General features: G+C 40.4%; 1 protein-coding gene across 1 annotated transcript in view; it reads left to right on the top strand.

The window, feature by feature from the left end:
• The first annotated feature begins 321 nt into the window (after nucleotides 1–321).
• LOC117750368 (multidrug resistance-associated protein 4-like) overlaps nucleotides 322–11,394 on the top strand; it is a 33,478-nt gene continuing 22,405 nt past the window's right edge. The window contains exons 1-19 of the mRNA XM_034561557.1: nucleotides 322–401; nucleotides 1,301–1,411; nucleotides 2,682–2,802; nucleotides 2,898–3,119; nucleotides 3,233–3,322; nucleotides 3,784–3,947; nucleotides 4,058–4,183; nucleotides 4,730–4,979; nucleotides 5,078–5,185; nucleotides 5,413–5,502; nucleotides 6,231–6,422; nucleotides 6,557–6,651; nucleotides 6,731–6,817; nucleotides 6,908–7,004; nucleotides 7,556–7,801; nucleotides 8,034–8,165; nucleotides 8,329–8,366; nucleotides 8,654–8,748; nucleotides 9,160–9,306. Coding sequence (XP_034417448.1) covers nucleotides 328–401; nucleotides 1,301–1,411; nucleotides 2,682–2,802; nucleotides 2,898–3,119; nucleotides 3,233–3,322; nucleotides 3,784–3,947; nucleotides 4,058–4,183; nucleotides 4,730–4,979; nucleotides 5,078–5,185; nucleotides 5,413–5,502; nucleotides 6,231–6,422; nucleotides 6,557–6,651; nucleotides 6,731–6,817; nucleotides 6,908–7,004; nucleotides 7,556–7,801; nucleotides 8,034–8,165; nucleotides 8,329–8,366; nucleotides 8,654–8,748; nucleotides 9,160–9,306 — 2,485 coding nt within the window. The 5' untranslated portion in view covers nucleotides 322–327. The remainder of the gene's footprint in view (nucleotides 402–1,300; nucleotides 1,412–2,681; nucleotides 2,803–2,897; nucleotides 3,120–3,232; nucleotides 3,323–3,783; nucleotides 3,948–4,057; nucleotides 4,184–4,729; nucleotides 4,980–5,077; nucleotides 5,186–5,412; nucleotides 5,503–6,230; nucleotides 6,423–6,556; nucleotides 6,652–6,730; nucleotides 6,818–6,907; nucleotides 7,005–7,555; nucleotides 7,802–8,033; nucleotides 8,166–8,328; nucleotides 8,367–8,653; nucleotides 8,749–9,159; nucleotides 9,307–11,394) is intronic.

Here is an 11,394-nt window from a genome sequence, read left to right as displayed (position 1 = left end):
CAAAAAAGGGTTATATATTATTACTATATCATTATATTCCTGTCTCCTACAGCTTCCATTACAATTATACAAATTAGGCGATGACGACTTCTAGCGACTTTAAGGACAGCCAATAGCTCCTTTCCTTACTGAGGAGTTGGCAACACTGACGCCAAGCCGGCTGCGCGTAGTAATCCTGTCCTGAACGTCTGTTGGTGGGATATTGACACACATTGGAGTTCACAGCAGCTGTCTTTCAGGGTTTTACTCCTCTGAGTCTTTGTCGATACCCCCCCTGCCTCATAGCCTGCAGAGAAAGGCCTTGGGTTGCTTTAACTGTTGGGGGGCATGGAACCACTGCGGAAGGAGGTGAAGGATAATCCGTCGGCTTCAGCTAATCTTCTCTCCAAGATTTTCTTCTGGTAAGAAACGCAGGCCGGCAGTGACAGCCGTGTTTGACGTTAATTGAATGGAGAGCTCTCCTGTGTGACAGTTAGTGGCCATTGAAAAGACGGGCTGTCCCCTGGATGTGATATCAGGTCGCTGCCTGAGCATCCGTCCGTGCGTCAACATCAACCACACTGTTCCCCCACGGAGGAGAGAGTGCCGGCTCTTGGGTGTAAATATATCCCCGTAGTCTTAAATCACAACAGGCTGACTTGCGCAAAGTAGCCTATGTCTGGAGCAACATGGAGCATGACAAAGTGTTTCATTAGTACAGTAAAAGTAGTTTCTATAATAATAACTTCAGTTGTGTAGCACTATTTTCGACATGCATACGCAGACAACGTAAAGAGACAGAAATAAACATGTATACGTTTATTACTTTATGTAAATGTATAAAGTTTTGGAAGTGTACTACAAGAATGGACCATTCCACTTCTGTTTACAAAACAAGTTAATATATGGCAAGGATACTAAACTTGCTTGCCCAGAGGGTCACTTTTGCATAACGACAGCAGGCCAGGGACCAGTTAATAAACAAAATGATATTCATTAGATCAAATGGATTCGGGCCTTAGGCCGGACTTCTTGCGGGAGTCTGGGGGATCCTCACCTGACACCTTTCTTATAAACAAGCTCTGTTAGTCTATTTGTATGTTTTTGTATGCACTCTGGCACCTACATTAAAGATACAAAAACTGTGAGTCAATTAATTTTCATAGTGAATTAGAAAATGATTGTTTGGGCCACACTGCAAAGTATCACTGTGGAATGTAAATGTTCAGTGCTTTCTCATTGAGCTAAAACTAGGTTTAATAGTTTCTGTTTATTATTATTTTCAACTACTGAGCTTACTTTCATGTAACCTTCTCTCCAGTTGGCTGAATCCCTTGTTCAGAATTGGGTACCAGAGGAAATTGGAAGAAGATGACATGTATAATGTTCTCCCAGAGGACGCGTCACATCGACTGGGGGAGGAGCTACAATGGTAAGGGATTGAATTAAGACCCTGAGGTATATTCTCAGCTGCCTTAAAAGATCGATTTCCAGCATACCGATTCACATGTACTTTTGGTCAGTGGCCCCTCAAAACAAATGACCTGTTGGAGGGGGGGTCTGTTCCTGTGCCCGGAGGTCATGTGTTAGAGGCCTTTGTGCGACCACATCTGTTATGTCCAAATCTTGTTATAGGATCCTCCTTTCTGTGTCTGGAAAATAAGTGGTTAGATTGGGGGTCCTGAGTGACGTTATGGATCTCAGGAACTGAGCACGACAAAGTGGGTATATAACTGAGCTGCGGTGCAGTCTCAGTAGATCTTCCATTTGGCTGAGAAGCTTCTCCGAGCGATCTAGACGCTCGTCCTGACCTGTGATTCCTCTCTGTAATAAACTCTATTATACCAGAAAGAACAGTGTCCGCGGAGATTCCTTCATCCTCATTCTTCAACATCACTGCCGCTTGAAAGATACGACAACCCCTTCAGCAAAGGCATAGTACTCAAAACTACTACATCCAAACAACAATCAGAGCTATATTCTCATACTGAGCAGTGGCCATGTTGGAGTACCATCCTTCTCCACTGGGACGTCATCCAAGTGTTTAGTAGCCAACCAGAAACTCATGGACTACCTGGCACCTCTCAGCCTGGACATCTTCTGAATAGGGGACAAAACACCCCCTTTGAGGGTTTAGGTACAGAGTCACTTTTTGCTTGGAGGGGAGCCCACTTATATATAGATGTTACGTATGGCATACACATAACAATCTCAATATACATCTCAAACTATCACATGAGAGATTACTGAATTAATAATAACCTAAGTGTGACAAGTTTAAAATATCAGCTCCTCCACCACCCAAGGTGAAAGTACTTCTACATTGTGGCAGTAAAGAGAGAAACCTGAGCAACAAAACTAAGTTAGATCCAATTAGAATGAAATCGAATCCAAAAGCCTAAAATAGAATATCGTTATTATTGTGTCATTACAATGCATTGCTACAAATAATTAAATCAGTAAATATAGTCTCATGTAAAACCGCAGCCAGCCACACCGAAATCTGTAATAGCCTATACTTAGTCTGTAAACATCCACACAAGCACATTATTCTGCTGGAAATATGTACAACTGAATGTTTCTTGTGTTTTTTCTCCAGAAACATTTCCTAGTGCAACAGTTCATTATTGCGATTAACACTGTATCAATATCTTAGATTACTGACTGGGAGTAATCATTGCTTCTCTTTTCACTTTTCAAAGGTACTGGAACAGAGAGGTTCAACAGGCGGCAAAAGATCTGCGCCCACCCAAACTTGCCAAAGTTCTTGTTCAGTGTTATTGGAGATCATATGCACAAATTGGAATATACATCTTTATAGAGGTACAGTGCAATATTACAGTGAAACCAAATATCTACAGAGAACTGTTTTAAGGCAGCACACCCACACATCTTCCCTCCATCTCATTTTCTATCAGGAAGTTATCAAAGTCATTCAGCCGGTGCTACTTGGGAAGATAATTGAGTACTTTGAGAGTAATGACCAGACCAACACAGCAGTCCATGAGGCGTACAGCTATGCTGTTGGCATCTCCTTGACAACCATCATCCTCTCCGTCCTTCATCACCTCTATTTCTACCACGTCCAGCGAGCAGGCATGAAGATTCGTGTGGCCATGTGCCACATGATATATCAGAAGGTCAGTCATTATGAGGTTCATGTGTGTATAAATGTTATCCTCATATTCCTCATATCCTTATGTCATATTCCCGATTTTCATATGACTTGATTTAACAACTTTGTTCTGCAAAGGCTCTTTGTCTTAACAGCAAAGCATTTGCCAAAACTACCACTGGACAAATTGTGAACCTCTTATCCAATGATGTCAACAAATTTGATGAGGTAATTATCTGAAAATATCTCATGTTTATATATTTATTTCTATATTTTACATGTGACTCATTCAATATAATATGAACACAATGTATGACTTGATATTGCCAAAACCTTCTGTCAAAAATAAGTAATTTCTTATCTTGATAACAATATAAATCACCGTACAAACATGTTTTCTGGTAATTCCATAAAAAAATTGTCCAAGTAACCATAAATACTTGTACAAATGAAAAGTACTGAGCTGTTTGTCATTTTAATAAGAACTTAAATGCAATCAGACTTTGCAATCAGATTTGTATGTGTTTGTGTTTATCAATTTAGATGACGTAATTGTGTCGTATTGTGACGTATTGTGTATCAATATGTCATCATGATACGATTCCACCAAAAGATGATAAATGATCTCGTTAAATTATCGGCCAACCCTACATGTTATATACTTTTTGATCTCCATCGTTTTCTTACAGCTAACGTTATATTTGCACTTCCTGTGGATTGGTCCGATACAAGCAGCAACTGTGACATTATTGTTGATGTATGCGATTGGCCCATCATGCCTTGCGGGAATGGCTGTCTTCTTTATCCTGATGCCAGTACAGACTATGTTCGGACGCTTGTTCTCTAGTCTCAGGTTTGTAGTCATTCGCCAGATTCATCAAATAAAGAAAACTATTGTCTCTTTTAGGTTAGCATTGTGTGTTCCACTGGTGCCATTTGTGCCATTTGTGTCACTTGTTTCAGGGCTGAGACCGCAGTCTTAACAGATGACAGAATACGCACAATGAACGAAGTCATCTCTGGGATCCGCGTTATAAAGATGTATGGATGGGAGAAGCCTTTTGCTGCATTGGTGGATGAGATCAGAAGGTACACCATAAACTAACCTGGAGTCCCATTTTTATCAAATTTCATTGAAATCTATTAACACGTCGTTGTAATATCCTCTTATTAAAAGGAGCAGTGTGTGGGATATAGTCGCATCTAGCAGTGAGGATGCAGATTGCAACCAATTGAATGTTCACTCCCTCACCCCTCCCTTTCCAAGTGCGTCGGAGAGACAGAGGTCTTCAGGTAATGTGAAATTGCTAAAGGCCCTCTCATGAGCCTGTGTTTGGTTTGTGCGTTTCGGGCTACTGTAGAAACATGCTGGTGCAACATGGTGGACTCTGGGGAAGAGGACCATCTCTCTAAATAGACATGAAGGGCTCATTCTAAACAAAAACAAAATGATTCTTAGTTTCAGGTGATTATACACTTGTGAAAACATAGTAATGAATATTATTCTGCCAATGAATCCACCTAAATCCTGCACACTGGTCTTTAATTGAAAAGCATATAAAAACAAATGTTGGCCATTATTGTGATTGAAACGTTACACAGTGTTTACTGACAACATGTCTCGTTGTTGTACAGAATGGAAATCTCCAAGATCATGAAAAGCTCCTACCTGCGTGGCCTGAACATGGCAGCCTTCTTTGTGGCCAGCAAGATCATCGTCTTCATCACCGTCTGCATCTTCGTACTGACTGGAAACCAGTTGTCTGCTAGCAGAGTGTTTATGGCTGTTTCCCTCTACGGGGCGGTCAGACTCACCATCACGCTCTTCTTTCCCTTTGCCATAGAAAAGGTTTCTGAGTCTCTCATCAGCATTAGAAGGATTCAGGTAAATGCACCACAGACGGAGGCCATATTTATACCCAGTATGTGTTGATCACTGAATAGAATAGAAACTACAGATCTGGATGTGATTCTTCTTTTCAGGATTTGCTTCTGCTGGATGAAGTTGCTCCTCAGCATCTGGGGCTTCCTATGGTAGAAAAGAAGGAATGTATAGTGAATATTCAGGATTTAATATGCTCCTGGGATATGGTAAGAATTATTGTGACAAAGGGTCTGTCCTTTCTATCTGTATATTGCTCACATGCAATATGCCTTAAATCTCCCTGAGAGGGTCTAAGTAAGGATAAAGAGTGTCGCTATACAGATTGTGAGGCGCCTCTAGAATGGTCTGTTGATGTCAGTAAAACCAATAATAACAGACTTAGTGATTAGTTTCGACATGACACGTGTTTTAGTTCATTTACCTTTTCTTACAGATGCTAGAGGCTCCAACTTTACAGAACGTGTCTTTCACAGTGAGGCCAGAGCAGCTCCTGGCGGTAATTGGACCTGTTGGGGCTGGAAAGGTCAGATCTTCTTTGTCGTCTAAGATTAGTAGTCATGCACACACGATGAAACATCTGAGACATGTTAACTGGTAACTCAATTATTGATAATATAATGTTGTATATGCAGTATAGCGTTGAGTCAGTGCTGAGGTTTGACTTATTTTACCAGAAGTTGAATGCCAAATAAAAGGTCACTGGGGCCATTAGATTTGACTGACACAATGGAGACAAAGATGTTATAATGAGTAGGAAATAGCAAGATTTCTTCTTTTTAACATAAATGAATCCTGTTTTTGTATCTGAGTGCTATCATTTCTTGTTCAAGCCAAAGGGCAGCTATATGCTAGATAGTTAGCTTTTATGCAGGCAGCAGAATGCATTCTTTTGTTTAAAGTTACTATGATACAAATTATTCTGATGACTTTATATGAGCTACCTAAGTAAACGAGACAATCAGCGAGACGATTGGCTATTTCTATATAGTTATTCTTAATGTTAGTCAAGAAATCACACAAACAGAAACAATGTGTGGCTTTACTGGGAGTTATGTGCTGTAACAATTTCTTGCAGAACAACAACTTAACGCTAGGCTAAGCTAATTACGTCCTGGTTCGGTTCCATACTTATTTCCAGTGGTACCTTCATATGTCACTCTCGGAAAGAAATGGATTTTAGGCATATCTCCCATATGGTTCTCAAAATTGTTGTTGAAATCGAAGCTTTTGTTCTGTGTTTGTGGATGTCAGTCCTCGCTCCTTAGTGCCATCCTGGGAGAACTGAGTCAGGAAAGTGGTGTGGTCAAGGTCAAAGGAGAGCTGACATATGTCTCTCAGCAGCCCTGGATTTTACCTGGCACGATTCGAAGCAACATCCTTTTTGGCAAAGATCTCAACCCCAAGAAGTATGATAGAGTTCTGAGAGCCTGCGCCCTCAAGAGAGTGAGAATCACTGTTGATTATCACATGCCCCGCTGCATTTTATTGCTCTGTAGTCTAGGTAATAGAAAAACGTGTTAGTGGTGAGTCCAGTTGTTGTGAATGACTGGTAAGGGTTGCATTTGGACCCTGTTCAGGACATGGACCTGTTGCCAGGTGGTGACTTGGCGATGGTCGGGGACAGAGGAGCCAACCTCAGTGGTGGACAGAAGTCCAGGGTCAGCTTAGCAAGGTGTGCCAAATCACTATGCAGCAATGCACATTTGTATTACTAAGTGACAGAGATAACCTCCATTTGTGTATAATTTTAGAGCAGTATATCAGGATGCAGACATATACTTGCTGGATGACCCTCTCAGTGCGGTGGATGCTGAGGTGGGAAGGCACCTCTTTGAGGAGTAAGTCTGGTCTCTAACATCTCCCCATTGTTTACCATGAAGAAATCCAGAAACAGTTAATCAGGTGTTTGTCATATTTGTTTTCTCCAGGTGCATTTGTGGACTTTTAAGGAAGAAGCCTCGTATCCTGGTTACTCATCAACTACAGTATCTGAAGGCTGCAGATCAAATTGTTGTCCTAAAGCAGGTGTGTGTTTATGTTTGTATTTACATGTAAAGAGAGGTGCTCAGGTGACGATAAAACAGAATCTTAGTGTATCAAATAAGCCGATCAAAGATGTATTGCTGGTTATTATGCGCCAAGTACGTTTTTATAATGACCTTATGCATAACTTGTGTAATTCTGTTAACAGTCTCTGTCTTGTTGCATCCCTTATGTCAAATTTGTGTCAAAACTTGATAACACTACAGTACACCCAAAATGAATCTCATGATAAAACACAATAAACCCTGCAGACTTAAAGTTTGCTTTAAAAAGTTTGTAGTTACTCAAGGACATGAGCTGTAGTCAGCTTGGATTCACAGTGACAGTGGATACCAATGATGAGCATTAGAATCCGAGTCATTTAAGTCATTAAGTAGAATAATAATGTTGATGTTGTTTACATACTGTACATGTTCTTTATACTCATATTGACAGGGGCCTTCTTCGGTTTAGATATCATATCACTTACAGATGCTGACATTTCCATGGCTGTGTGTGTGAGTTCTTGTGCTGTTTTTTTCTGTCATTGTCAGGGTCAGATGGTGGCACGCGGGACCTACAGTGAGTTGCAGGGCTCTGGACTTGACTTCACCTCCCTGCTTAAGGAGGAGGAGGATCAGGAGGAGGACCAGGAGGAGGAGGAGAGGCAGGGTGGTACTCCCATCCATGGGACGGTCTCCAACTTCCCACATACGCTTTCTGACAACTCAATGTCCTCTCTGTCCTCCCTCTCCTCCTCTCGCTACTCTTTGATTAAGGGAGCGGAGCCACCTGCACTGGTAGGTATATTTGAAACAATAAATTGCTTATAGTTGGCTTCAATTGCTCAAAAGCAGTTTTCATCAAGCTGAAAGCGTACATTTATAGCAGTCTCATTGTGGGGGAAAGGCTTGTTCTCCATTCGATCAGCCACTAGAGGGCAGAAGGTACTCACCCTTACCCTGCTGCTCATTACAGCCAGATCTGAAGTGTTGCTGGAAGACTGGCATTGACACTAGTGTCTATCTGTAGGTAGTGCAATCCACGGGGGAGGAAAGCCGCTCAGAAGGAAACGTCGGCCTGCGTATGTATGTGAAGTATTTCAGGGCAGGCGCTAACTTCCTGGTCCTCTTGGTCCTCATTTCACTCAATGCCCTAGCACATGTGAGTCAATTTTCTTCAATTCATTTGTGTGTTTTTTCTATCAATTTTGGAAAAATACAACGCATAATTTATCTTTACTATTCTTTAAATTCAGAAGGAAATGAACGATGTAATACATTGTCTTGATAACTGTTTATCCATGACATTTATTCTGCTTGTTTAGATTACATTTGTCCTACAGGACTGGTGGCTTGCTTGCTGGTGAGATTTTGTTTTCTTTTACACTGTGAAAAACACGAATGCTCGAGAACAGCACGTTTTTTAAAGCCAAACTGACATTTTCTGAGCTTGGAAATGGTTGATGATTTCATGAAAGAGGACTGAACCAAACTGTTTCTCTTGGCATTATCTGTCACTTGTTGAAAGCGACCTTGAGCTTCAGGATAGGAGGGATGTGTTCTAAACTGTGCCTTCATCTTATAGCGTCCTTTCTTCCTTGTGTTTATTTGTCCTTGTGAATTTTTGTTTCTTTTGTGGCTGACTTGCAGGGCCTCTGAACAGAAGAACATCAATGTGACAGAGCACCTCAATGGCAGCTTCCCTCAGCAGCTGGACCTTGACCTGTACCTAGGTGTTTACGCAGGTGAAGCCCACTGAACGCACATTGCTTTTCATGTACTGTTGAGGCTCTGAATATGCCAGCCATTCAATGAACAGATCCAGAGTTCTTTGGCTGTGGCCCAAGGCCTTCAAGGCCCGCTGTATGTGTACATGGGTCTCAGCTGTACAGAGAGATAGCAGTGCCTTTCTTCTTCTCTGCTATTGCTTTGCCCTGAATGTCTCCTTGTGACTCCCAGCCTCTTCACTCTTTCAGGCTTTGTATTCACAGTAATAGATTGGCATGAAGACTAAAACAAATCATCATTGAAGGAAAAACTTAAGTGGAATATATCTACTTTGGAAGATGGAACTTTAAATGCATAGCTGACCTTGGAACAGGTACAATTATAGCATTGTGGTTTTCTTATATATATTTCTTCTTTGCTTTTGGCAGGTTTAACAGCCACTTCAGTCGTGTTCGGCTTCCTTCGCAGCTTGGTCTTCTTTAATGTCCTGGTGAGCTCGGCCCAAACCCTACACAACCGCATGTTTAATGCCATCCTTCGGACCCCAGTACACTTTTTTGATATCAATCCAATTGGTACGTTGCTCATTTCTTCATCAAGTTCTCATTTAGATGATTGATAACTCATTACTTCCTTATAACATGGTCAAGGTTGTACAGGGGTGATGATATGATTATGAGATGTAAACATCCAGTGGGCTCTTCTGTAGAAGTTATTGTGCTAACATTTCACCACTAGAGAGCAGCCTGTTACTTACTTTGTCATGTTTCGATCCACTTTACAAACATCCATAATATGCTTGTTCTAAAACTCGATAGTTTGTTATTGCTATCAAGTAAAAAATAAATTTAAAAAAGATAACTTTCGATTTCAAATGTTACAATTTTTATATAACAAATGATAATAAAATAATTCAAATATTTTCAAATATTATTGACTTGTTTATGTAATTTAATTTCTAGAAATAGAATAAAAAAACTGATAATTATTAATCTGAATATATAATATAGTGGCTCTGCATTTGGTACAAGCTTTTTGTTTGTTGAAGTTATGGGTTTGTATTTAAATAAACTGGTGTCACAAAAGTCGCTGCAGGGAAGTGAAGTCCAAGAGGCCAATTCAGTCAAAAAGCCTAGTGATATGACTTAATATTTTGCCATAATGTATAAAGAAAATTGTAAATAGAGTGCTATCTTTTTATTGTGAGCCCAAACAAAAAGCAAGCAATCATTATGAATAAATACTGTTTGCACTAGATCTTGGGCAGTGTTGTGTTTGGACTATCGAGCTGTGTAAATACTGACATATTTGTCTTGTGCGCTGTATCAGAAATCTTTGATTATTTCGTTAGCTTTGCAGGCTGTAGCTGCTGGGTCAATGGATTAGGCAGATGTACACCATTTTTAAAGTGTGCAAACACTACAAATACGTCGGATTTTACTCCGGGGGGGCTGCTGTTTTTTTTCTTTTTCAGACGTGTTTTGCACACCCCTTTTTTAATAGAAAACACAAAAAACAAGAGTAATTCAATTAATTTAAATCATTTGCAAAATAGTTTGTTCTTCTATGATTTTGTGTTCTCAATTAAATACCTCTTTTAATCAGGTGAAGTTACAATGTGTCTTTCATACCCAAAGTCAACTGTCAAGTGGCCCCACTTTGATAACTTTAATTTTTCTGGAGCATTGTTCACCTGTCAGAAGATAATTACTCAGTCTAATCTCTTCATAGTGACATGCATGTACAACACAATCAGTTCGGGTGGGAATTCTCAACAAGAAGGGAACTTGTATCTGTATAATGAGTCATAATAAGCTGGTAACACAAGTCTAAATATGATTTGAGGGTTGTTCAGGAGCTTGTGGTTTCTTCTGGCATTAGAAGTGGGTGCAGTGACAAAGCTTTCCTTTGCAAAGCTGTGTTTGGAGCAAACACCACAGGTCTTAATCTTTGGCTTTTGTTTTTACTGCCGCCGTTGTGTTACGTGTTGGACTACCTGAAGGCTTATCTGGGTGTGCCTTACTTGGTAATCTACGCACGGGAGGAGGACAAACACTTTGAATAATGTAATAATCAGTTTAATAGCGCGGCAAAGGAGAGGCTTAACAGACACTGCTATCTGATTGCTGTTGTGCTGCTATCAGTAACCATTGTATGACCAGTCCAGTCATTACCTTTTGGGCTCCAGGCTGGCAAACATGTGTCTGACTGGATTTATCGACAACTGTCCCGGAGAGTGCCTTTCTTTTGTCCTTCGTCCAGTCAACAGTAGATTAAGCATGACCACAAGGTTTTTTTAAACAATACATTTCACTGATTTACATGTTTTTTCCTTCTTCTCCTGCTCTGTATTTTTCATTCATTCACTTGAGTAAAAACAATCATAAAAGACCAGGACAACGTCAGCTGTTGTCAGTTCTGCCGTCTTTCTCTCACTCGTCTGTCTTTCTTATTGTTTTGCTTCTGTCTCAAATTTGTTAGTGTTTTTTTTAATAATATACAACAATAACTGCCACTTGCATAGCAACTGCTTTCTGCATCCACTTCTCTCATGCAATAAGTGTGAGTAATTTGCAACTGTGTGTCTATGTGTCGTTAAGGATTTGACAACTGTTTACATGTGTAAGTGATAGGTGTGCTGCTGCTGAACCGGCCCAGTGTTT

The sequence above is a fragment of the Cyclopterus lumpus genome, chromosome 21 (assembly GCF_009769545.1).
Source record: "Cyclopterus lumpus isolate fCycLum1 chromosome 21, fCycLum1.pri, whole genome shotgun sequence".
Classification (NCBI taxonomy): Eukaryota; Metazoa; Chordata; class Actinopteri; order Perciformes; family Cyclopteridae; genus Cyclopterus; species Cyclopterus lumpus.
Note: the sequence above shows the minus strand (reverse complement) of the source record. Positions and strands in the feature narration are given on the sequence as shown.